This window comes from Gadus morhua, chromosome 2 (assembly GCF_902167405.1).
Source record: "Gadus morhua chromosome 2, gadMor3.0, whole genome shotgun sequence".
Taxonomy (NCBI): domain Eukaryota; kingdom Metazoa; phylum Chordata; class Actinopteri; order Gadiformes; family Gadidae; genus Gadus; species Gadus morhua.
This window is the reverse complement of record NC_044049.1, coordinates 8,398,768-8,425,886: the sequence shown is the minus strand read 5'-3', so window position 1 is coordinate 8,425,886 and position 27,119 is coordinate 8,398,768. Positions and strand designations below refer to the sequence as shown.

The 27,119-nt window shown below is 41.6% G+C and overlaps 2 protein-coding genes across 3 annotated transcripts; one reads left to right on the top strand and one right to left on the bottom strand.

Annotated features, from left to right (window-relative positions):
- Nucleotides 1-1,846: 1,846 nt before the first annotated feature.
- LOC115529122 (vascular cell adhesion protein 1) lies at nucleotides 1,847-11,398 on the bottom strand. Of its 2 annotated transcripts, none has more exons than XR_003973460.1 (12): nucleotides 11,136-11,398; nucleotides 9,562-9,843; nucleotides 9,115-9,465; nucleotides 8,625-8,888; nucleotides 6,928-7,191; nucleotides 6,626-6,781; nucleotides 5,998-6,207; nucleotides 5,355-5,597; nucleotides 4,974-5,129; nucleotides 3,888-4,097; nucleotides 3,336-3,565; nucleotides 1,847-3,037 (listed from the first exon to the last, which is right to left on the bottom strand). XR_003973460.1 is itself a non-coding variant. In XM_030337615.1 (12 exons), exons 1-12 carry the CDS (start codon nucleotides 11,188-11,190, stop codon nucleotides 2,835-2,837), a joined length of 2,628 nt encoding a protein of 875 aa, XP_030193475.1. In that variant the 5' UTR covers nucleotides 11,191-11,395; the 3' UTR covers nucleotides 1,847-2,834. The 2 variants fall into 2 exon arrangements, 1 of the variants encoding a protein (XP_030193475.1); XM_030337615.1 differs by having other exon boundaries at nucleotides 3,336-3,569; nucleotides 11,136-11,395.
- A 10,877-nt stretch (nucleotides 11,399-22,275) lies between these two features.
- LOC115556816 (uncharacterized) lies at nucleotides 22,276-24,248 on the top strand. The gene is made up of 2 exons (XM_030374179.1): nucleotides 22,276-22,594; nucleotides 22,739-24,248. Exons 1-2 carry the CDS (start codon nucleotides 22,292-22,294, stop codon nucleotides 23,411-23,413), a joined length of 978 nt encoding a protein of 325 aa, XP_030230039.1. The 5' UTR covers nucleotides 22,276-22,291; the 3' UTR covers nucleotides 23,414-24,248.
- Nucleotides 24,249-27,119: the final 2,871 nt, after the last annotated feature.

Here is a 27,119-nt window from a genome sequence, read left to right as displayed (position 1 = left end):
TGTTCACTTAATAACAATATAGTAATAACATACTAACTAACTAATATAAATATATGATTAATATATTCCTCACCATGACCTGACGTGTAGACACTGTGAAAAAGAAATAGGAAAAAGGTGACCAAAACGTTTCACTAAATTAAAGGCTATGAGTGAGTTTGTAGGTGAGTTACAAATGTATCAAGAGTAGAGGCCAGTTTAATGTGAAAAGGGATGGTTAAATGGTAAATGTTGTGAATATTTTGGGGGCAATTTTGGCTGCAATATTTTCTGCATTTATATAGGCTATACACCAACTATTTATGTAATGTGACAGGAGCAGGATGGAAGTCTTCCTAAAGGGCTTGGTCTGTTGGGTACCAATACCTACCAGTTGGTTACCAATAGTATCAGTTGTAGTAGTATCCATCTCCTCACCTCCCTATATTATATATATATATATATATATATATATATATATATATATATATATATATATATATATAGTTTTTTCTATCTGTCTCATTCCAACTGATGAAGTGAATTATACCTCGTCTTATAGGCTACTACCACGTACAGGCTGAAACCTGCAACTGCATGTTAATACTTCAGACGGACTTACTTCTAATGGAATTTTAACTCTAACTTCTGAACTCTTTTATTGTTTTTATTGTACTCAGAAGACGAATAAGCTGACTCATGTAATGCTGTAATAAATAAATGTAATAAACGATACGCTATAAATAAAAGTATTTTTTAATTATGTTATCATAGTTGCCACGGCACTTACCATACACAATGTTCGGTCAAGTAGCTTAGATAGTGTATAGTCAAAGTGTATGTACATGTAGTGTTCACCACCTCCACATTAACCACCTAATTTGAAACATCTTAACATCTTTCGACTTTAAGAACGACACAACAGAAAAGATTCGCGAAAGAAGAGCTCTGGTCTCGACTGATGTTGTCTGTGTGTTTGCCCTAGCATATGATTAGGTGAAAACGGCTCAAATCTATTGGCTGAGAAAATTGAGGGGAGGAGCACATTAGCATATTAACAGCACGCGTGCTGTTAATATGCTAATATGCGTTCTGAGCGCGCGCGCAGAAATGCCGGAACGCGTTCTTGGCGCGCGCGCTGAAATGCCAGAACGCGTTCTGGGCGCGCGCGCTGAAACGCTGGACGCGCGCGCTGAAACGCCGGAACGCGTTCTGGGCACGCGTGCTGGCGTTTCAGAACGCGTTTAATTGAAGTCGAATTGTGGCACACTCGGCTTGCCATACACAGAGCCGTGCACGAGCGCTAATGCTGCTTACGGCTTACTTCAACGGCAACCATTGCGTCACTTTTCAGGCCATTCAACTCCCTCAGCTGTCGCCATCGCTGAAAAGCGAATCCAATATTTATTCTCGTTTTTCCTCGAGCATTTTCTTACTTTTTTTTTGTTGCTGCCTTTTCATTTTCTGTCTTTCTTTTTCTTGCCTTTTTAAAAGGATGAACCGGGGCAAGTAACGGTGGCAGTGGTAACTTCTGTTGTTTCTCTTCCATTGTGTAAATGTTGTAGGCTCACTAGGTCTAGTCCACTGTCATGAACTACTATGACAACAACGCTTTCTTTGCCCTCCGTGAACGCGCTCAGGCCGGCTCAGGCTCGTACACAGAGGGGAGAGAACGCGCAGGCTTGTGATTGGTTCTTTATATTCGGGTACAATGTCTCCGATTGGTAAGCATTTTAACAGGTTTATAGCAGATACAGAATTCGTTTTTTTTTCGCTTCTTTTTCATTGCCCATAAGTTATTTATTGCTGTCAGGATGTAAAAACCAATTTCAACAACATATTAAAAAGTGCATATCACTGAAAATCGTACAATATGCCTTTAACTGCTTTATTCATAAAATATACTGTATATAGCATAGACTAGACTGTTTCTTTAAATTACATACATATAAGGTCCCTTGATTTATCTGACTAATTACATTACTTAGCTTGCAGTCCAATTGATAGAACATTTACATATATTTTTCATATCAATTTAATAAAAATAAAAAAAATACTCACATAACCTAAAAAAATATACAACAGGTTTATAGCAGAATACCCTGCAATACCAGACAATTATGCAGGCAACAACAGGACTCAGAAGTCCAAAAAGTCAAGAACAGCACATTGAATAAAGGGACCAGGCACTTAGACCACCAATAATGCACAGTGTTTGGCTTCTTAGCATAGTGATGGAAACATGGTTCTCTGAAACTTAGGCAAATTTTAACCATAATAATGACGCTGGTATGAATCATATTTGCAATGATTCATTGCTGCCCTTTAGCAGAGAAGTAGGCAGGCAATAGAACAGTGCACTCTTTGTTGGTTTAATCTAACAGCAATCTTAGAAAAACACACCTTCTGATTGTTCATAACAAACGTTTGAACTATTGAAAGTTGTGGATTGGAGCTGCCAACTATCACAATCATATAAAATAAAATAAAGATTTCCTTCAGTTATTCCCTTTGAGATCATTTCCCATTACTACTTTGAGAAACGCGACGATCCAGTAGTATATACGATTGTCTTGGATTAGAAGAGGCTTTTGTTCGTGGTATTCATAAAACTCAACTAAAGTTGTAGGGGGACCCCTATAAGACAATACATCATGAAGCTTGCTGGAAGCATGCTTCTGAGACAGGGTTTAAAATCAACATCCAGCGTCGGCCAGTTGTGGCTGACAAGTGGCACCTGTTACTCAAAACCACTAACATCTCCAGTGGCAGAAGGAGAACATCATTCAGAGCGGTTCAATGCGAGGAGGTACACATCTTGTACTAACGCTCGGACAGACCTGTGTCTATTAAGGCTAGGGCAGCTTGGTCATAGGAAGCTGCGAGTCCCAGCTGTTGTGTGCTACGTTGCCGTTCAGAACGCTGGGTTTGGGGTTCTTGAGACTGTAGCGGCGCATCTTGGTGTTCTTGTAGTAGATGGAGTAGAAGAAAATAAAGACGGCCGAGATTATGAGAACCGTTGCGGCCACAAAGCCGGCTATGAGGGGCAGATAGTCCTCTGGGATGAGAGAGATGAAAAACGTACCGTTAATGTGAATTCAACGGATGAGAACTAGTATTACACCAGGTGTTATGTTGATTAGCCACCACAAGTCATTTCCCAATCCACCCGATATTGACGTCACAAGATCAATGCAGCGGCCTACCCAGTCGATTATATATTATAGATTATAATAATTGTTAAATGTATCTAGTAATCCTATATCTATATTCATTATCCATTCATATTTTAAACATTGTGTTTCATGATCACCTTCGTCATTCTTCGTCCTGACATTGAGTAAGCATGGTCTCACCTTTCATCACCACCTCCACTTCTTCGAGGCTGTAACCCACCACATTAGTGGCGTTGCAGGTCCAGACGCCTGCTTCTGTGGCTGTAAGGTTTCCACCGGATACATGGACACCTTTTGCTGAGTACCAGTGGATGTCGGCTACTGGTCTGCCGTCGGCCTCACACACAAGGTCCACTGGGTATCCCTTGAAGACTGGAACCTTTGACTCTGGTTTTTTGTTAATGATAGGCCTGTCTGGAAAGAGAGAGAGAGAGAGAGAGAGAGAGAGAGAGAGAGAGAGAGAGAGAGAGAGAGAGAGAGAGAGAGAGAGAGAGAGAGAGAGAGAGAGAGAGAGAGAGAGAGAACTAAATATTAGGGCATGTGAAGATAATCTAATCCAACAACATCAAAAGGAGACAACATACGCATGAATTTCAAGAATATAATAAGCATGAACTAGGAGCATGCTTATCAAAAAGTATGCTTTTTCAAAACCTTGCTTGCACTCACAGTCGCACTCACAGCCGCACACACACACACACACACAAACATCCTCCACATTGCAGAACTCACAGTGTACGCTGAGGTTGAGGCGGTGGAACATCATTGGTGGAGGAGGTTGTTGTTCAAGGGCCAACTGCGCCTCACACCTGAACTGAGCTCCGTCCTGGTTCCTTCCCAAGCGGACCGTGATGGTGGAGGACACGTTCACAGGGGACCTGATCCCCTTGATGTCACATTCCACCTTGTTCTGGTGGGGGCAGCCGGTCACCCGAAGGCTGCCTGGACGCAGAGAGACGGGGAACAGACCTTATATTGACTTGCACACACATTCAGTCGATTGGCAGACTTACAAGTGAGTCTGAGGTCAATCAACACATGTAATCAAATTTGGGGTAGCTAAAAAAATAAGAATGTTCTTCACAAACTGGTTCACATTTTTAAGTTTGTGATAGCTTTTAAAAAATATTAAGAATTTCATGAAAGTGTGGGTAACAAAATATATCATTTTGTAGCTCATCCCAATGCATCCAAATCCTTGTTTATGCGGCACTTCGCCGATTAAGCACATTGAGGCCCTGGTTCCGGCAGTGAGAACGAGTTTTTCAAGAATTTTGTTTGCAACTTTCCATTACAATCTGGGTAATTAGATTAAATGAACAATTGGTACCACTCTTGAGTCACGTTTTGCGTCACTTATTGTACCTCATCGCTGGGAAAAATTAAGAGGATCTTAACTTTGAGCTGTTTCAGCAATCAAAAACAAATACGCCGGTACCACTTTCCTAGTCTCCAGCCCCGAACACTTTGTAGCCCAGTCACTGCCTGCGAAATATCAGCAAACTCACAAGACTCACTTGGTTGTGTTTGGGAGACTCCCCTCTGTGGTGCACACCTTGCTGTTGCCTTGGTTGTATCGCTGTTAGACTCTGCAGATTGCACTGGCTTTTTTATGTCTTTTTTATTGAGTGTATATACACTATGTAGTGAAAATCTTCATCATTCTGCCAACCCATGATGTAGAACACTGATGCAAAACGTGTTATTGCTGGCCCCAATTGTAAGCTAAATTTAATGACACTGATTACATTGGAATGTTGCATCAAACTCCTTCAAACCTAAGCTTGGCTGATACAACCCCTGACCGATGTCACCTACCCTGGTCCTTGAGGAGGTCATCGCCCTGGTACCACCTCACGGTGAGGTTTTGCACAGGAGCAACGTTGACAATGTCACACTGTAGCTTGTACTCTTTGTCCGCTAACATAGGACCTGTGTGTCCCAAGGGATGGATCAACACCTGGTCTGCCGTTTCTAGGGAAGCAATGGGATCCGCATCAAGCACATTAAAAACGGACGCTCTGTTATTACTTCACTCTCCTTATGAATAGCATGGTGAGTAGCATTCTTTAAATCCCTTCGTACTCAACTTGTTCAGCAACCCTTACAACCCAAAACATTTTCCCGACATCCGCAGAGGCCGCTCCATGAGACAATACTAACTAAACATCAAAAGAGGTTGGGTAAGCATGCGCGCACCTTTCACCAGCACAGTGACCTCCACTGCACGGGAGATGTAACCCACCACATTAGTGGCGTTGCAGGTCCAGACGCCTGCTTCCGTGACTGTAAGGTTTCCACCGGATACACGGACGCCTTTTGCTGAGACCCAGTGGATGTTTGGTGCTGGTCTGCCGTCGGCCTCACACACCAGCTCCGTTGGGTGTCCCTTGAAGACTTGTAATCTTAACGGTAGTTTGGTGCTGTTAATGATAGGCTCGTCTGGAAAGAGAAAGAGAGAGAGCGAGAGAGGGAGAGAACCGACTAAATATTAGGGCATGTGAAGACAATCTAATCCAACAACATCAAAAAGAGACAACGTAGTGAACGTACGCATGAATTTGAAGCATATAATAAGCATGAACTAGGAGTATGCTTATCAAAACCTTGCTTCCACTCACAGCCGCACACACACACACACATACGCACACACACACAACCTCAACATTGCAGAAGAGATAGAGAGAGAGAGAGAGAAAGAGAGAGATATTAGGGCATGTGATAATCTTATCATAAGATATCAAAACGAGACAATATACGGCATGATTATGTAGCACATAATAATGATAAACCTTTAGTATGCGCACGCACGCATAAAAACCATCAACACTGCAGTACTCACAATGAACACTGAGGCTGAGAACGTTGGAATTCGTTGGTGGAGGAGGTTGTTCTTCAAGGGCCAACTGGGCCTCACACCTGAACTGAGCTCCGTCCGGATTCCTTCCCAAGCGGACCTTGATGGTGGAGGACACGTTCACAGGGGACCTGATCACCTGGTTGTCACATTCCACCTTGTTCTGATGGGGGCAGCCGGTCACCCGAAGGCTGCCTGGACACAGAGAGACGGGGAACAGACCTTATATTGACTTGCACACACATTCAGTCGATTGGCAGACTTACAAGTGAGTCTGATGTCTATCAACACGCGCAATCAAAATTGCAGAGTAGCTATACAACCTGCACAACACAAAAATCGCAGAGTAGAGATTTTTGGATAATATCGGAAAAAGGTATTTTTATGTTGAGATCTTATATAACATGATAATATTTAGTTCATACATTTATCATTGGCATTTTATTGTAATGCATTTTTAATGATACTAAGCATCTCTCTTTCTGTTGTTGTCAACAGCCAAATTTCCCCGCCTGGGGATCAATAATCGTACTATTTTCACTGAAACAATATTGGTTACACTTATAAGGGCTCAGTTTGGCTGCTGATACAACCCCTGACCGATGTCACCTACCCTTGTCCTTGAGGAGGTCATCGCCCTGGTACCACCTCACGGTGAGGTTTTGCACAGGAGCAACGTTGACGATGTCACACTGCAGCTGGTACTCTTCGTCCGCTAACATAGGACCTGTGTGGTTTATTGAATGGATCGACACACTGTCTGCTGTTTCTAGGGAAGCAATGGGATACGCAGCAAGCATGTTAAAACGACAGACTTGTGCTCCCTTGTCAATTTTATATAGGCTCTTGTTAGCTATTAAGTTAATGCTTGATAGGACAAAAAAAAAGCAATCCTTCATCTTCTATCATACTTACTGTAAAATGTTACATCGAAAGGTTTACTGCACTTTCCGATTCCGGAAAAGGTTCCAATACATTCGGCCCTCGGATCCCAAACTAGAACTTTGTCAAGGAACAACCGAGGGCCAGTAACAATCTGATGATCGACTCGCCAGTTGAGGGCAATCACATTTCTTGATGCATCTTCGTTACTATTCTTGCATAACACTGATGTTTGGTTTCCATATGGCATCACCAATCTCTCCGGAGTAATTGTAATAGGGCATTGGGAGTTGGCACCTGAAGAGTAGAATAAAGGAAAGGATAATTAGTGTTTTCCTTTCTTTTACCAAAAAACCTCAGTCATTCGATGCTGCATATTTCTTTTACAAAGCTGTTGAAAGGAGTAATGTAGCATACACGGATGGCGTCATTCAGGAAGGATACCCCTCCTACTCAAGAAAATGGGCACTTGTATGATGATTTCTTTGTAATTTAAAACAATGTATCTCACCGATAACGTAATGGTTAAGCATTGTGGTCAAGCCGATCGTTTTATTATTGTTAACTTACTGATCAACATGATTTCCTTATTGAGTGTGTTGATTTACCAAATGTAAAAGGTCGACTCTACATGTCTAGGGAGCCGCTACTTTTAGAGGCGAGTGAAGTGTTGAGGCCAAAGTTGACCATCGGCTACTTCGTAGGGCTATCATGATCTCATAAAATCGTTTAAATTGTGTCACCTTAAAGAAAATAATACTCACTTGACCTAGACATGGTATTGGAAATTGACAGCAATTCCAACGTGAAAACGATTGAAAGAAGACGAATACAGTGCAAATCTTCCATTGGGAAAACTTGAGAAGCTCGATGCTTCCCTCCCGTTATGGCTTGTCTTCTTAAATATTAATTTAAACTAGGGCTACAGTCGACAGCGCCAACTAAACTAAGAGCTATACGTTCGCATTCAATCGCTAGAGGAGTTATGCCAAGTATAACCTAGTTCCCTGGCGTCTTCATCTCACTTAGGGACGCCTGAACGGGACAATCACAATGAGCGTTATTGGCTACAAAGAGGGCGGGACTTTCAGTTACATGGGTTTACTGGCCAGAGGCGAGGGACGCGAGGGATATCCGTTTGCATTCATTTCGGAGTTATCTTTGTCAAAATGTTCGTCCCAACTAAATAGTTATGATCATTGAAATGATCTACCTCTTATCATGTTCTTATCATTCTCGATATGCTCGGACGATTGACTGACGTACACTGCTCATAGGACGTGAATAAAACGGAAATTGAATTTTGGTAGACCGGGGTAACGTTACATTTCAGGATTGTCTCTCAGACTTTGCCAAGTATCACAGTATAGGAAGCGACCCTCCCCCCGAAAACCAGCGTCACCACCCGGGTCTATAAATATGACTGATACTAAACAGCATATTAAGTGAGTGTTGCCATATATGATGCGAACGGATGTCAGTCTTACTGAGGATTTCAGCATCCTCAGTAAGAAATTGTTTAAGTAGCATAGTATCATGAAACCACAACAATCCCATCAACCGGTACAAATTTGACTTTAACTTTTAAGGCAACGTAATGCCTACAAATTGAAATTGATATACAGCTACAAATGTTATACAATATACTATACACTATAATTATGCAAGAAATTTTAAAGCAATATGTAATTCAAAAATGTTCTGTCTGCTTGTTATGATCTTGGGCTTACCTTTAACAGTGACTCTAGCCATCTTAGATATATTTTTCAGGTCATTGGCCACGATGCAGGTGTAGTTGCCAATGTTGACATCGGTGGTCTTGTTAATGTGCAGATGGGAACCCCCAGGTACATCCATCACTTGTACGTTTCCAGTCTTGTAGTAATCCCAGTGATATGTCGCCGCTGGTTGGGCATCGGAGAAGCACTTCAGTGTGCTCGACGAACCAACTTCCAGTTCAGTGTCTTCCAGCTGAGTGATCTTTTCTGGAGGATCTGAAACCCACAGCATCAGGGAATATGTCAACGCCGATAAGATGCACTGTCAACCTGAATTTTGGTTAAATTACTAAAAAATAAAACAAGAATGAATTCACCCTAAGTCTTTATTGCTGTTACCAGTTTTTAATAACGCAATTATAATCAAATCAGCAACATGAAAAAAAATATAGATAAATCAAGCATATGAAATAATATGTAGTGCATGAATAACCACACTTACATCTAATTCTAAGTGAAAGCCCCTGGGAGGTCTGACGTTTCTGGGGTCCAGAGGGTCCCAGGTTAAAGTTCACTTGACACCTGATTTGGAGTGTGTCATCCTCTCTTCTGGGTTCATAGGAGAAGAGCGACGTCACGTCTCTGGGTTTCTTCGTGTCATTCAAGTCCTTCAAGCCATTCAAATGATGATTGGGCAGCACAGTCCTATTTCCTATGAGCCACGTCACACTGATGTTTTCAGCAGGAGCCACATCGTTGACGTCGCAGCGAAACACACGCAGGATTCCCTCATCCAGTTCGCCTGCATCCGAGCCGCCTTCAGTGTCCGTGATGGTCACATTCTGTGGGTATTCTGTTGAATTAAAATAAACAGGAGTTTATGGTGAAAGAACGAATGCAAATGATGGGTTCGGTCCATTGTTACAACGTGTGTAGGAAAGGGACTTACTGTATACAGTGATGGGTATGGATTTTACACACTGTTCAACAGTGCAATTACTGCAGAGAAAATGGTTAACGAAGCACCCTGCCACAATTTCCCAGGCGTCCACCTGTTTAATAGACCAGGTAACAGTTTTGGTTCCGTCAGACTTTTCTCCGTATGCGGCCTCCACACCGAGCGATTCCGCCGTCGGAGTGAGGGCACAGCAGAGGACTGAGAAAGAGCCCCCATAAGGCACCACAACTTCAGGCGGCTCAATCTCCAGCGGACAGGAGGAGGCATGTAGACCTGAGAGGAGGTTAGAGTTGGGGATACAATGGCATTTATTAACTGCCTCACTTGACTGTTTGCTTGATACTGGTTTTCCATGTGCTGCAGCTGCAGGCAAATGTGAATATGAATGAAAGGAAATTGCAGGGTGAAAAGATTTTGGAATCCTGTTTTGAACAGTGGTTGATTGGTATGTCGTTTGGGACCAAGACTATACCATGATACAGAAGAACCTCTGAGGGGAGATCCCACAGAGTCTGGCCCGAGAACTTCAAATTTTTAATCCATTCAGATTGTAGTTTAATCCAAAATATCATGGGATTTGATGACCTAATCATGTCCCATGATGAGCTCATGTCTGGGCGAACGGGACATCACACTTTAGATTAACCTAAAGTCTGATTTGAGACAAATGTCTATGTAAATTAGATGTGTAGAGTTACATATGACTGAACACAATCACAAACATGCTGTGACATTAGCTATGGTAGGCCCTTACATTTAACACGATTTCATTCAATGCTGCTCAGGTGTTTTGAACAGGTTCCACTATTGTAATGGAATTTAAACAGAATAAGGCTACGTTGGTATATAGGTAATAAGCTATGTAAAGACAAAGTAACTGATAACTTCGACTACAGTTATTAAATTATTATTTACTAGGCCTACATATAGGCTACATTAAAACAAATTAAACTGTTGATTTTACTTGTGATACAGGCATATGCTTAGGGCTATGGCCACAGTCGTAGCCAATAAGAGGGCATAAACGTGACTTATATTGCCCTCTTTAGGTCTTTAAGTTCCTGGCTACTATATGTCAGCTTCTGCCGCTCAACCCTAGAATCTCATCTCATCCAGAAAGTCGATGGGTATTTCTAAGTGCAATGGACGCCAGTTTGAAAGCAGAGACGTTTTAAACTCATTATGGAGCGCAACGGGGTTTGATTTATGTCTGCATTTGAATGTCTAATGTTTACATTTTAACGCAGAAAAAGACCAGCCAGAACAATTTAAACATGAGCGAATTGCGCACATCCCTTTTCAACATGGATGTCAATCGTTTTTCGAGAATTAATGACGATCACTTGATAACATTTAAAAGTAGCATAGGCTTTACTCCCCCCCCCAAAAAAAATATACGCTATATTAAGTTGATAAAGTGTGTCGACATGTGGTTGCCTAAATATTCGACTCTTGACAAAATGCTTGGTAACGCTATATGACGTTGACTAGCCTGCAAAATAAAATGCAATAGGCAATGTTAACCTGTTTTTAAGGGAAAATAAAATAATAGGATAAATATCTACCTGTCAGGTTGAGCAACAGCGCTGCCAATAGCGCAACACGTTCCCCGACTCTCATTTGATTAGTCCAGAATGCGCCGATACATATATAAATGTGTTATCCACAGATGATGTCCCTACGTCCAGCCCAGCAACTCTTGGAAAACTGACCCTTGATTAATAGTCTACGCTGTTTAACCTTTGCTGATACAACTCAACTGCCGGCGGGAATTAACGTTAAGGAAACCCCCGCATATAGTCATACTTCTGTAGAAAATGAAAGCCCACTCTTCCACTCCCTTTCCCCTCTCTCTCTCTCTCTCTCTCTCTCTCTCTCTCTCTCTCTCTCTCTCTCTCTCTCTCTCTCTCTCTCTCTCTCTCTCTCTCTCACACACACACACACACACACACACACACACACACACACACACACACACACACACACACACACACACACACACACACACACACACACACACACACACACACACACACACACACACACACACACACACACACACACACACACACACAATAGCAGCGTCCCGGAAGACACCGCCTAAGATTTTTGATTCAGTTCTGATAAAATATGCACATTCCTATTTACTAGTGTTTATAGTGGTAGGCCGCTTGAGTTTTTCAGTTGATTAGAAAAAAATAATAAAAGTATAATTTTCATGAAAACTATTTCATTAGGTTTCAATCAAAGGTTATTAGGACAGTATACATCAGTGAAGATATAGCCTACAGTAGGCAAGTCTTGCTGTATATCATCAAGGAAGGAACAGATAAAATGACTCAAAGTCAACATGCCACTAGGCTGTGTGTTGGAGTAAGCTCAATGAATGGTCAGGACCACACAAAAACATGATACCAGAGACCCCGATGTGAAACACTCACGCACTGGGATTTGCTGACCAGATGACTTTTCACACACACACACACACACACACACACACACACACACACACACACACACACACACACACACACACACACACACACACACACACACACACACACACACACACACACACACACACACACACACACACACACACACACACAAATTCCAACCCCCCCCCCACACACACACACTCCCCCACTTCTTCCCACACACAAACAGAGACACACACACACATTCCTATGCACACAAACTCCCCAATTCCTTCACACACACACACGCACGCAGGCACGCACGCACGTACACACACACACACACACACACACACACACACAAACACAAACTATACATGCATATACCGTCACGCACAGTCTCTGCCCGACTCACTACCAAGACTACTACAACAGAGTACTACACTATAGTAACAATACTACAATATGTCTGTTGTTCGTGTTCAACAGTGTACTGGGTAAGGTAACTGTCATGTGATCATGGAGAATAGATTACCCCCACAGAGGTCCCTCTCTCTTCACAGATTCCTCTTGTGACTTTCTTAGCAATAACTCTCCACAGCTTAGAAATCCTTAAATAGCAATGACTCCCAATGACACGGGAAGCAGGATATAATGTTTCCTTGATCACATTTGTCAGATTACCGAGTGAAAACGAAACTCAAATCTGTAAATTTTACCCTGACCTGCCTGGCTTATAATATGACAAATATTATCCAGGGATGTATCTAACACAACAAACGCAATATTGTCGTCATACTTTCTTTGTAAGTCTATATATTTTAATATAACACATGTTTGCGGCTCTCAGAGATATACATGTATGTAAAACCGGACCATTTTACCAATAAAGACAAAGACCCAGGCGGTGTGTCATCAGGATTTATGCTTTTGGTGTAATATAGATATGCAGCATTTGATGTGTCGAAGGAAAATGATGTAAGATAGCAAACAGGACACTATCACTCTCAGGACTGGAAACCGACAAAAAGTCTTCACCAACAGGAAGAGTGTACTTAATATGTCCCTCTGGCGGCGGCAGATGACGGGCGGTAATGTAGTACCTTTGCCTGCGCAGCATATTGTCCTCTTGTTCATATCCTGTTTGGACATACCTTTGGATGGCGCATACCTCACTCTCTCTGGGAAGCTTCTTTTTTGGAAAACTGTGAGTCAACCTTTGTTTGGTTGATTCATTAACCTTTAGGCATCGGTTTAGAATAGTTTGTTTTCCAAATAGGTCCCCCTACCTCCCCAAACCCCCTACACCACCTCCACCACCACCACCACCACCACCACCACCACTTCCCTCTTATCTTAACCCTTACCCTAATTCTGATGTTGCTGTTCATGTCAATAAACTTCCCCAATGTCTTTTTTCTTTTGCGACCTCTTTCTATTTACCAATACTGGAGATCCCCTGATCCCCGAAAAGCTTTCTCTTTCTCTTACACCACCACGGGGTAATGTTGGAGAAAGGGAAAGCTTTCCGGGAAACAGGCCCCTGTTGCTCTGATCTGGAGATAAGCCAGAATGTTTCCCTGAACACAGCCGGCCCTCCCGCTCGTAGGAGGGCACCCACGGCTCCTAGTTTGTATTGCACCTACGTTGCAGACGAGGGAAGTGCAGTGAATCACAAGTTTGACTCCATGTTCTCCATGATTCAACCTCAATGTTATGAAATGGAAGAAAAATGTAATTTCAATGTAAAAATGACAAATTCAATGTGAAGGTTTAGGTTGATTAGTTATATTCCTGTTCATTTAGTTACTTCTTTTTTTTGCCGAACAATAATAATCCAATCAAATTATGTGCAGGACTGAAGCAAGGGGGCAACATCAAGAACAATGGCATAAAATGCAATGTTAAATGTGTGTTAAATATGCACTTATATAACATATAACACTTAATCAACTCATATGATTAGAAATGTGAAAAAATAAAGCTTGATGTCTTTCTGTGGAATGAACTCATGTTAACAGAGAAAATTCCAAGGATGGGATATTGACTTTGGGAAGGAGTTAAGGATGATGTAATGCATTAGGGATTTTGAAGAAATGTCTAGAGGTCGGTCAAAGACTTCAGTGTGTATGTGTTGGAGCTATCTCAGATACACACACACACGCACACACACACACACACACACACAAACACACACACATGCACACCCGCACACACACGTGCACACACACGCACACACACGCACACACATGCACACACAAACACACACACACACACACACACACACACACACACACACACACACACACACACACACACACACACACACACACACACACACACACACACACACACACACACACACACACACGTATACATAAACAACAATGACCACAGACACACGCAAACACACAGACCCCCACCATAGTTTTTTCTAATAAGTATACGTTGCCTGGTTATCTGCTTTGTATTACATACAGATAGAGCTTTCCAGGGATTCCTTCTTATAAAAATTACCCCACACACAATAACATTTCAGTGGCCCTTTCTTAGTAAATAGAGGTGTACTTAAGTGTGATTACATGAGAATAATTTGTTTGACAGTGCAGTAATTAATACCCTGTTTTCAGGAGCTTAGGGACCCACAGGCAGAGGGGTAGAGGCTGATACAGCTACTGCCGCCACCTGGCAGTGGTATGGTGCCATGGATGCTGCACTCCAGAGGCAGCACTCATCAGTCCGCCCCTGGTTGTTGCAGCAAACATGACTGCCACCACAGCTGGAGTAGTAAGCACACCGGCTTCTACCTCCTCTGCTGAGGAAGCCTGGCGAAGCAGCAGCGGAAAGAGACCCAGAGACAATCTGCTGGAGCTTTTGAGGGAGCAGGGAGAAAGGGAAGAGGAGATTGAGAGAGAGGCAGGGGCGACAGAGGAGGAGAGGGAAAGGGCGGCAGCAGTAAGGGCTGAACGGTACCTGTTCCTGTTTTAGCAATTCATTGTAAATAAATCGAATTCTAATTCATCCGCTCATTCTTTATAGTGTAACAGTGTTTTTTGTATTTTACATTTCACATTTATGCTGGCAAATTCAGAGTGTTACACAAGGACTTCAGAAGGCAAGAGTTTCAAAAAGAAAATCGCTGCTTTATTAAAGATCCCATGGCATGCTACTCTATGGATGCTTTAATATAGATATAAGTAGGCCCCAAACACAGTATTTGAAGACGTTCCCGAAATTCAGCTGTGGTGCAGATTTACAGCCACTACGAGCCAGTCGCACATTGAGCTTTCTCCAATTGCGCCGTTTCGGTGTCTGTAGCTTTAATGCAAATGAGGAGGAGAGAGGCGGGTCAAGGAGGAGGATGGGGGTGTGGCCCTGAGCAGCTTCCAGCCACGGTACTTAGCGCTCTGTTTACAGTGGTGTATGGCGAGGCGCACACAGCCTTTAGCCGTGTTCTGTTAATATTCTAGAACACACAGGAGTCCTGGAGCTCTATATATAAATAATATCATATTATACATGGATATATATATCATACAATATATATTATCATGGCCAAAAGCTGTGTGAGCCTCCAGACGATATTATGAATCTCAAACAACCTCGTAGGGTTTTCCGACGTCTCTGGTTCTTCCACGTCCACATCAATCTGAAGTAGACTGAACCACGACATGGAGGAGAAAGTGATTGTTGACCGTGGTTGTCTCCTGCCGGAGCCTTGCTGCCGAGGGACCACCGCGTCGGCAGCGGTCAGCGCTTAGGCGCCACCGCCTTCTGCAGCGCCGAGGCGGTGGTCCCTCGGCAGCGGGAAGCGGGGCTCAAGCGGGAGACATTCAAGGCCAACAATCCCTTTTTCTTCCATGTCGTGGTTCATGTATTTCAGGGAGTCAAAGCCAAGGTTCCTTTCCCCCAATTCATTCTCAACCATGGCTGAGATAACCCCCACTACGAGTCTAGTCCGACGTGTTATGCGCCATAACACCAACAGCGTGTACAACACTTGCGTTACAGTCCTGGAGCTCTATATCTAAATAATATCATCATAGATATCTATATCATATAATACATATTATCACGGCCAAGCTGTGTGCGCCTCCAGACGATATTATGAATCACAAACAACTTCATCGGGTTCTCCAACTCAGCACAACACCGGCAAGTTCAAGCTACAGACTCCATCCGTTGATTGGTCGACAGAATCGTTCCTTCCGTGCGACAGGGGAATAAGGGGATAATAACAAACAAAAACATTACACGCAAGGTATTTCTGGACAACGGCGAAAGCCTCGTTTATTGAAGAAAGTGTTGCGCAAAACGTTTTTTTTTTTGACGTCCTTCTTGGACGCCCTACATTATTGCTCTTTGTTCATTGTATGTGTTACACTGTGCCGGCTGCTATAAAGTTGTGATCCAGATGCCTCGGACACCAGCCTTCCGAGTTGCACTTGTGACGTCATTTCCGGCCCCGGAGCATTGATAGCGATCTCGTTCGTCTTTGTGATGGTGTCATGAAATTGGCTAGTCATTGTTTATTGCTAGCTACATTAGCCTCTTTAGCAAACCAGCTCGAAGACAAACAACACAACTTTACATTATATTGCACGCACTAAAAGACTGTAATGCATAAATTGGTGACCGGAATAAAGTAGCATTGTAATCAAGTGTGTAAAAGCATTTAAAATCAACATTAAAATGACCAACGTGCTACAAATACAAAGGAAACAAATCTCTACGGGCACAGCCATTTTTGTTGAGATCACTGAACTTGGTATACTCTCAGAATTCCGAGGGGGCCTGATCAAAAGGGGGCGTGCCTCGGTGAAAAACCGCAAGAAAGCTGGGAGAATTCTCCACTATCGCCATCCGGCTTAAACTCCGCCCTACCATGAGGTACTGTCGGCAGTGGGAACGTGAGCCATTATTGAGCTGGGCTGTAGCTGGTACTCTGTGTCCGCTACCATAGGACCTGTGTGCCGTGGCCCATGGAATGGATCAACACCTCGTCCGCTTTCTAGGGAAGCCATGGGACACGCAGCAAGCATGTTAAAACGACAGCTTCATGGTCCCTTGGCAATTATATATAGGCTCTTTTTAGCTAATTAAGTTAATGCTTGATAGGACAAAAAAAGCAATCCTTCATCTTCTATCATACTTACTGTAAAATGTTACATCAAATGGTTGACTCCACTCTCTGAATCCGGAAGAGGTTGCAATACATTCGGCCCTCGAATCCCAAACTTCATCTTGTGATCCAGGAACAATGCATGGACCGACTCGCCAGTTGAGGGCAATCACATTTATTGATGCAATCAAGTGTGTAAAATATAAAAGCTACATTAAAATGACCAATGTGACACAAATACAAAGAAAATAAATCTCTTTATGGGCGCAGCCATTTTTGTTGACGAGTAGGGCCTCACTGAAGCACTGAACTCGCTTTACTTTCAAAGCGACGAGATACTACAACCAAAAGGGGGCGTGCCTCAGTGAAATACCGCAAGAAAGCTGGGAGATTTGCGACAACTTCCACGTACGGCGTGCAATCGAGATGGATTACAGCAGGGCTATTCAACCTCCTTAACAAGTGGGCCGAAAAGGAAAACCACTGGGGGTTCATGGGCCACACAGAGTAAAACTACGTGAATGAATCGCTACAAATAAATCGTACTTAAAGTAGTGTTAACTTAATATATATAGTACTACGACATGGAATAAACTTGTCAGACGCATTCCTTCCTTCTTCACTTTTAATAGTATCATTGTAAAAGATTTTGTTCTCACATATTTTGGACACGTATTTAGAATTCAACAATGTTGTTTGAATCATCACAAAACAGAATTACTGTACATATGAGACATTTTGAGCCAGTGAGTCAGTGAGAAAGATTGCACTGCCTTGTTTGCCTAGTTTGGCTCATCCTGAGACACTCATGCAGCTTCTCATAGGTCATGGAGCAACGTGGCCTTGTTCTGATGGCATTCATATGAGAAAAGCTAGATTCACACGTATCGGTTGAGCCAAACATTGTCAGAATAAGTGATGCCAGTTCCTGATTGTGGGGTACTGATACTGGCTAGTATCACCGGCTACACACAGAAACCTGATTTGCATGCAACTATGTTTCTCCTTTATTTTATTTATTTTTTGCATGCAACCTCTTGCGGGCCAGAACAAAAATTAAGAGGGGCCGCATTTGGCCTACGGGCCGCTAGTTGAATAGGCCTGGATTACAGCATTACCTGTGTAGAAGGAATGGCACGATGTGCATCGTCTGAATGTTATCTGCTAGCATCCAGTTGGAAGCATCAGAGAGGCAATGCCCTAAGTTTGTTTAATCGATAAAGGACATGTTAAAGGTAATATATGATGGTGGATTAAGTTAAAAACAATGTTTGATGTGTTGTTTAAAAACGTTTTGGATAGCAATTGTGTTCAACCTAACGCAATCAGAATATCTACATACAGTGTTAGACACAGACCCGTCGCCAGACCTGAGTCTTAAGGGGGGCATATCAAATGCATAGGGGGGCACAATTATTATTAGCCTAGAGTATGTATATTTCCTCTATTCGCGCAGCACATAATCATCACGTTAAACATAACCAACAGCAATATGACCCTATAGCCTATAGCCTACAACATCACATCATTCCTCATCATTTAAAGCAATACATTACATAGAAGCAATGCTATGACTATATATCCATAAAACACTGGACTATACAACATATTAGGTGTAAAAGCAGTTAACAGAGAGATATGCATTGCCATTAGGATAGGATAGGATATATTTATTTGTCATTGGACAGAAGTACAACGAAATTCAGTGCACTCACGTACTGGTCTCATTTAAAAAGGTAACATAATAAATAATAAATAAATAAAGAAAATACATTCAACATTTCTTTCACTCACTACATTCATGTCGTCATACACTATACCGTTAACTTAGTGCCATTGTATGCCTAAAAAAAGAAAAATAGTAAAAAAATAGTATGCCTTAAAATAGTAGTACAAATATGTAAAGTGCTGAGCATTGCATTAGAACCTCCTCATCAACATATCCTTCCACTCAGACGTAAACTTGTGAGTTAGGTCCTTTTCAAAAGCAAGCTGAATCAGCTGGGCCTTGCGTCTGTGCAGCATACCGCGCCGATGCTCTGAGGAGACGTTTTTCAACGTGGAAAATGAGTTTTCACACATTGCTGTGGAAGCTCCTAAAGTTAGGGCAAGGGTGTAGGCTGTGAGAACAGTCGGCATAGCCTGGGGTGCACAGTTGAATTTGCTGAATTTGTCATCTTCATCAGCTTATTCCCTTTCAAAAAAAATAATATATGTTCTTCTTTCAAGCATGAATAAAGACACCAAGTCCCTCTGTCATGACTTTGTACGATCAAAATTCTTGTAAAACTTCTGACCCTTGGTATTATGTTTATTTAAATTAAAATAAGTAACTTATTAAAATAAATCAATTTTATAAGCTGAGGGCGTTTTCATGAGCCTCATAGTATTAGAACATGTGGTACTTGTTGATTAGCTCAGTTGTTATGGCAACGAATACGCCCTCAGCTGATAAAATAATGCCAGCGTCTTTTTTCAACTGAAAATTAACACCCATGTCAACTTTTTCTGCTCCTTGCACCTTATCATGCTTATCATGTTACGCAGAATTACTAGCCCCTGCCGAGTAAAAAATGAAACAATTCAAGAGGCGGTGTCACGTTAAAATTGTACCGGGGGCGAAAATTGTACCGGCCTACGTCATCGTTTGTTTACATCCTGACAACCTGCCCTGCAACAGACGACGCGATGCAGAAAACATGTTTCCAAACGACGAAATAACATAATACAGATAGCGGATCGCTATCTGTATTATGATAGATAGCGATAACACTTGTTTTTACTTTATATTTGTATTGTATTTAATTGTTTAATCGAAACAATAAAAAAATGTGCCCGCGAAACGGGCGATCACGTCAAATGACAAATGTTTTGCCCGCGAAACGGGCGATCGCGTCAAATGACGTAGGAAGGTTCTTGAAACATAATACAGATAACGGATCGCTAGATAACACTTGTTTTTACTTTATATTTGTTTTGTATTGAATTGTTTAACTTGTTTGTCTTGTCACGCTCAATGAAGGAGTGCAATGAACGAGCATGACAGTTCGCGAATGTTCAAGAACCTTCCTGCGTCATTTGACGCGTCATTTGACGCGATCACCCGTTTCGCGGGCAAAACATTTGTCATTTGACGCGATCGCCCGTTTCGCGGGCAATTTTTTTTATTGTTTCGATTAAACAATTAAATACAATACAAATATAAAGTAAAAACAAGTGTTATCGCTATTTATCATAATACAGATAGCGATCCGCTATCTGTATTATGTTATTTCGTCGTTTGGAAACATGTTTTCTGCATCGCGTCGTCTGTTGCTTGGCAGGTTGTCAGGATGTAAACAAACGATGACGTAGGCCGGTACAATTTTCGCCCCCGGTACAATTTTAACGTGACAGCGGCATAGTTAGAATCGCATTTAGTCATTTAATAGTCATCTGACAGATTATGTCAAGGTTTTAAAATGCTTATTATTATTATTAGTTGGTCATGTTATAACACAGCTGGTAATCGTGGATTTTCTGATAAAGACTAGCAAGCCTTTTTGACAGACAAAACAGCAGAAACTAGCTTTAAGTGTGCTCGTGCTGCCTTTTTGGTTTTGTCAAACAGGAGACGCCCACCCACCAATCAGAGGTTAGAGATTCCTGCAGGAAGGTTGCGCTCGATTTCACTAGCCCATTTGTGCCTGTTCATTAGTGTACAGCATCTATTCTCTCATTGCTTGTGTAAAAAAAAAAGGTAGAATATTAGATTTGAGGACGAAATGATAGGGTGGGCTAAGGCAAGTTTTAGGTTAGCTTGAGCCCACCCAAAAAAGGCCAAAAAGAAAAAAGGTCTCGCCATTAGAGGCAAAAAAGCCTTTGTTTACCTTGACAGCGGTCAATTATACTTGGCAACGGTGAATTATCAAATATAATTCACCGCCAGAAGTCGTGAAGGGCCCATGCAAGTGAACGGAGCGTTAATAATATAAATAATAATATAACATATATACATATTTTTTTCTTTTTTTGAGATCTGTGCCTCAAGTGGGGGGGCACAAGCATTGTGGCGGGGGCCCCGGCCCCCTATGGCCCGCCCATAGCGATGGGCCTGGTTAGACAGTTTATATTATTATGTACAACGTGATGTTTCATAAATGGACAGAATATTTTTGTATTTTATTTGCAGTTTTCACTGCAAATAAAGCAGTTTTCACCCCATTAGACAGTTTTCACTGTCTAATGGGGAAGTGTGACAGTAAGTGGTCAACCTTACTACGACTCTGTCTTCATTGGCTACGGTTTAAAGGGGTAGTTCGGAATTTTGGACATAGGGCCTGATTCCCAAGTGAGCTTTGGTATACTTTATCACTGGAGACAGTTTTCAACACATTTCATTCAGTCCTTCTAGTTGCAGAGTTCGCTCGTGCTAGGCTAGCGCACGTCAACGGGCAATGCTAGCCTGCTCTGTTACCCACTCTACAGTACACCCGAGGTAAATCAATTATAACGACAGACTATAAATTTAAATGTCTGTTTATAGAATAATGTTAGAAATAAAACCAACCTTGCATGGCATTGCATTTTGAGGGAATTGCTGGGTCTCAGCAGCAGTGTTATATTCCTGGTAGTAGGCTACGGCAGAGGCGGACTGATACCTAGGTTACCGGCTCTAGTTTTTTTACCTGCCGCTGTCATTGCTACAAACGCAGAGTACAGTGAATGAAGATAAAATGATGATGGGACAGCACAGTTCTATTTCCTATGAGCCACATCACAATGATGTTTTCAGCAGGAGCCACATCGTTGACGTCGCAGCGAAACACACGCAGGATTCCCTCATCCAGTTCACCTGCATCCGAGCCGCCTTCAGTGTCCGTGATTGTCACATGAAGGTAAATTCCTTAATTTAGTTATCAACATGTATAAAAATATAAAATCATGCGTATATGTCAATGGAGCTAAATCTGAGTTTTTTGCAAGTTTAACAGGAGTCAGGCAGGGTGAAAACTTATCACCACTGCTGTTTGCCCTCTTCATTAATGACTTAGAGGATTATCTATTACAAAAAGGTTGTGAGCCCATTACTTTTGATGATGCTGTGTTAGACAATTATATACAACTAATGGCACTGATGTACGCTGACGATACTATTATCATGCCTACAACTAAGGGAGGGTTACAGAAAGCTATAAATCATATGTGTGACTTCTGTGAGAAATGGAAACTAAAAATTAATAGCGATAAAACTAAAGTTACAGTTTTTGGTTTTAGGAGAGCGGATACTAGTACACTACAGTTTGTGTGCAACGGTCAAAGTCTAGAGACTGTACATTGTTTCAGATATCTTGGTGTCATCATGAATTATAATGGCTCATTTAAAATTGCTATTGAGGAACTGCATAAGCAAGCATTGCGTGCAATGTTTGCTTTACTCAACAAATGCAGAAAGCTTCAGCTTTCTGTAGATGTCACTCTGGACCTTTTTGACAAGTTGGTTACTCCAGTTATGTTGTATGCATGTGAAGTGTGGGGGTTTGAAAAACTACATCTGTTAGAAAAACTACATCTCAAATTTCTAAAGTACATCTTAAAAGTTAAAATGACAACCTGCAGTCATATGGTGTATGGAGAGCTTGGACGGTACCCACTCTGTGTTACAGTTAAAAAAAGAATAATTGGATATTGGGGGAGACTGTTAGAAAGTAAAGAAAGTAAACTTAGTAAAATCATGTACAATCAGCTACACAGCTTACATAGCAGCGGTGCATATGCTTCACCCTGGGTATCACAGGTGAAACAGATACTGGATGACTGCGGGTTGTCATACATCTGGATAAAACAACAGTACAACAACATTAACTGGCTGAAAAAAATTGTTGAGCAGAGGTTAAAAGATCCATTCATCCAGAGGTGGCAGAGCGAGCTTACAAGCATGACTTCCTGTGACACGTACATAGAATTTAAACAAGAGTTTAAATTAGAAAAATACCTGATGTATGAAAAACAAAAGTCCAGACAGGCTATCTGCAATTATAGAACGAATAACACCAGAATACCTAAAGTCACTGGAAGATACAAAGGGCTGGAAAGAAGCGAAAGAATGTGCAACATCTGCGATTCCAATTGTGTTGGCGACGAATATCATGTGCTTTTTGAGTGTAAAAATGTAAACGTAATGTATTATAGAAAGAAACACCTGCCAAAATATTATGTCTATTCTCCATCTAAGATCAAACTGATTTTGCTTTTGAGGTCAAATAACCCAGGGGTTATTGCTAAAACAGGTGCCTTTCTGAAACAATTTCCTGCCATTGTTTAAGTAATGTTTTCTTTTTTTTTTTTTTTTTTTTTCTTGCCGTGCACCATTGTTTTGGTCTGTAATGATTTAAGTTGAATCTCCGTATGGGGTCTCCATGGCGATCTTTTCCACCATCGGAGTGAGGGCACGGCAGTGGATTAAGAAAGAGCCCCCATAAGGCACCACAACTCTGGGCGGCTCAATCTCCAGTGGACAGGAGGAGGCATGTAGACCTGAGAGGAGGTTAGAGTTGGGGATACAATGGCATTTATTAACTGCCTTTGCTTGATACTGGTTTTCCATGTGCTGCAGCTGCAGGCAAATGTGAATATGAATGAAAGGGAATTGCAGGGTGAAAAGATTGTGGAATCCTGTTTTGAACAGTGGTTGATTGGTATGTCGTTTGGGACCAAGACTATACCAAGATACAGAAGAACCTCTGAGGGGAGATCCCACAGTCTGGCCCGAGAACTTCAAACTTTAATCCATTCAGACTTTAGTTCCATCTAAAGTCTGATGGGATTTAACAACCTCATCAAGTCCCATGATGAGCTCAAGTCTGCGTGAACGGGACATCAGATTTGAGATTAACCTAAAGTCTGATTTGAGACAAATTGCTATGTTAATTACATGGGAGTTACCTATGACTGAGCAGTTACAGCATGCTGTGACAGTAGCTAGGCCATTGCTTTAACACGATTTCATTCAATTCGGCTCAGGTGTTTTGTTTGCTCCACTATTGTAAGTCAATTTAAACGGACTAAGGCTACGTTGGCATATAGTTAATATGTAAAGACATAGTAACTGATAAATTGGACTACAGTTACTAAATTATTATTTAGTACATATACTACATTAAAACAAATTAAACTGTTGATTTTACTTGTGATACAGGCATATGCTTAGGGCTATGGCCACATTTGTATCCAATAAGAGGGCATAAACGTGACTTATATTGCCCTCTTTAGGTCTTTAAGTTCTTGGCTCTATAGTAGTACTATGTCAGCTTCTGCCGCTCAACCCTAGAATCTCATTTCATCCAGAAAGTCGATGGGTATTTCTAAGAGCAATGGACGCCAGTTTTAAAGCAGAGATGTTTGTTTAACTCAAAATAATATTTTGGATAATAAAATGCAATACAAAAAATAAAATAATAGGATAAATATCGTACCTGTCAGGTTGAGCAAAACCGCTGCCAATATGGCAACACGTCCCCAGACTCTCATTTTTTTTGTCCAATATGGGCCGATATATATATATATGTTCATAGATGATGTCCCTACGTCCAGCCCAACAACTCTATTTAACCCACCTCTCACTCTCTCTCTCTCACTCGCCCATTCACTTTCACTCTCTCTCTCTCTCTCTCTCTCTCTTATTAAGTTCTGATAAAATATGCACATTCCTATTTAGCAGTGTTATAAACATGGGATTTCCACGTTATCCAGCTAAATAAGCAATAGTGGTAGGCCACTTGAGTTTTTCACTCGATTGGGGTTAGATAAAATATAAAATGCAATTATTTTCATGAAAACTATTTCATTAGGTTTGGATCAAAGGTTATTAGAATAGTCTACATCAGTGAAGGTAAACAGCAGCCAAGTCTTGCTGTAGTTCATCAAGGAAGGGGTAGATGATAACAAAGGGTAATGAACTCATCCTCCCGACCTTAAGATGACTCAAAGTCAACATGACACAAGGCTGTCTGTTGGAGTAAGCTCAATGAATGGTCAGACCCACACTAACACCTGATACCAGAGACCCTGAAGTGAAACACTCACTCACTTTGGATATACGACATATGGTTCCATAAATGCGATTATGTATATAATTATATATATATATATTGTATATTTCAAAAAGACTGTGGGGGGACTGTGAATGGGATTCACAGGCAGTGAAAGGTAATGGTTAGCTTGGACATTGGATGCCCTCAAAATTTGTCGGCCAGTGCAAAATAAACAGCTAGTTTTGCTGACCACATGACTTTTCAGACACACACACACACACACACACACACACACACACACACACACACACACACACACACACACACACACACACACACACACACACACACACACACACGCACACACACACACACACACACACACACAGAAATCTGAACTTCTGTACTGGGTAAGGTAACTGTCATGTGATCATGGAGAATAGATTACCCCCACAGAGGTCCCTCTGTCTTCACAGATTCCTCTTGTGACTGAAAGCATCTCAGAGCAACTTCCTCTTCCCGTTCCTTTTTCTCTGTAATAACTCTCCATAGCTTAGACATCCTTATGTAGCAGTGACTCCCAATGTCACAGGAAGCAGGATATAATGTTTCCTTGATCACATTAGTCAGATTACCGAGTAAAAGCGAACCTCAAATCAGAATTTTTGCATGGCTTATAGCATCTAAACACAACAAACACAATATTGTCATCATACTTTCTTTGTAGCCTAAGTCTATATATTAGAATATAACACATGTTTGTTGCTCTCACAGAGATATACATGTATGTAATGACTTAGTATAAACTGGAACATTTTACCAATAAAGACAAAGACCCAGGAGGTGTAGTCATGAATTATGCATTTGCTGTAATTACCGTCAGGCGTCGCCTCAGAAACAAATTTTAAGTACACTCTTCCTGTTGGTGAAGACTTTTTGTCGGTTTCCCGTCCTGAGAGTGAGTGTGCGCTCATTGTGTCTTGTTTGCTGTCTGACATAATATTCCTTCGACACACCAAAGGCCGCATATCTATAGATATGCGGCATATCTATAGATATTTGACTGAACAGCCAATTGTCTTTTTATTCATATCCTGTTTATGCTGTTATTTTTGCCATGGATCCAATCCAAAACCTAATTAAACTAATTTGGCGTCAAACAGGGTTTAGTTGAATTATACATGCATTTTCCTGTTGTGCTTGTTGAAAAAAAAAACCCTTTGGAAAACTGAGTCAACCTTTGTTTGGTTTATTCATTAACCTTTAGGCATTGGTTCAGACCTATTGTTTTTTTTTCAAATAGGACCCCCCCCCATCCCTCTATACCACCGCCAACACCACCACCACCACCACCACCACCACCACCACCACCACCACCACCACCACCACCACCACCACTTCCCTCTTATCTTAACCCTTACCCTATTTCTGATGTTGCTGTTCATGTCAATAAACTTCCCCAATGTTTTTTTTTTTTCTGTGACTTCTTTCAATGTACCAATACTGGAGATCCCCTGATCCCCGAAAAGCTTTCTCTTTCTCTTACACCACCACGGGGTAATGTTGGAGAAAGGGAAAGCTTTCCGGGAAACAGGCCCCTGTTGCTCTGATCTGGAGATAAGCCAGAATGTTTCCCTGAACACAGCCGGCCCTCCCGCTCGTAGGAGGGCACCCACGGCTCCTAGTTTGTATTGCACCTACGTTGCAGACGAGGGAAGTGCAGTGAATCACAAGTTTGACTCCATGTTCTCCATGATTCAACCTCAATGTTATGAAATGGAAGAAAAATGTAATTTCAATGTAAAAATGACAAATTCAATGTGAAGGTTTAGGTTGATTCTATTAAGTTATATTAAGTTACTTCTTTTTTTTTGCCGAAGAATAATAATCCAATCAAATTATGTGCAGGACCGAAGCAAGTTGGCAACATTTAAGAAAACAATGGTATAAAATGTAATGCTAAAACGTTAAATATGCGTTAAATATGCACTTATATAA

Coding starts and splice junctions, on each gene's coding strand:
- LOC115529122 (XM_030337615.1), bottom strand. CDS start 11,190: ATGAGAGTCGGGGAACGTGTTGCGCTATTGGCAGCGCTGTTGCTCAAC. Junction 5,598..5,997: donor TCTCAGCCTCAGTGTTCATT/GTGAGTACTGCA, acceptor TTCTCTTTCCAG/ACGAGCCTATCATTAACAGC. Junction 3,038..3,335: donor AGTGGAGGTGGTGATGAAAG/GTGAGACCATGC, acceptor CTCTCATCCCAG/AGGACTATCTGCCCCTCATA.
- LOC115556816 (XM_030374179.1), top strand. CDS start 22,292: ATGTGTGACTTCTGTGAGAAATGGAAACTAAAAATTAATAGCGATAAA. Junction 22,595..22,738: donor TTTTTGACAAGTTGGTTACT/CCAGTTATGTTG, acceptor CTTGGACGGTAC/CCACTCTGTGTTACAGTTAA.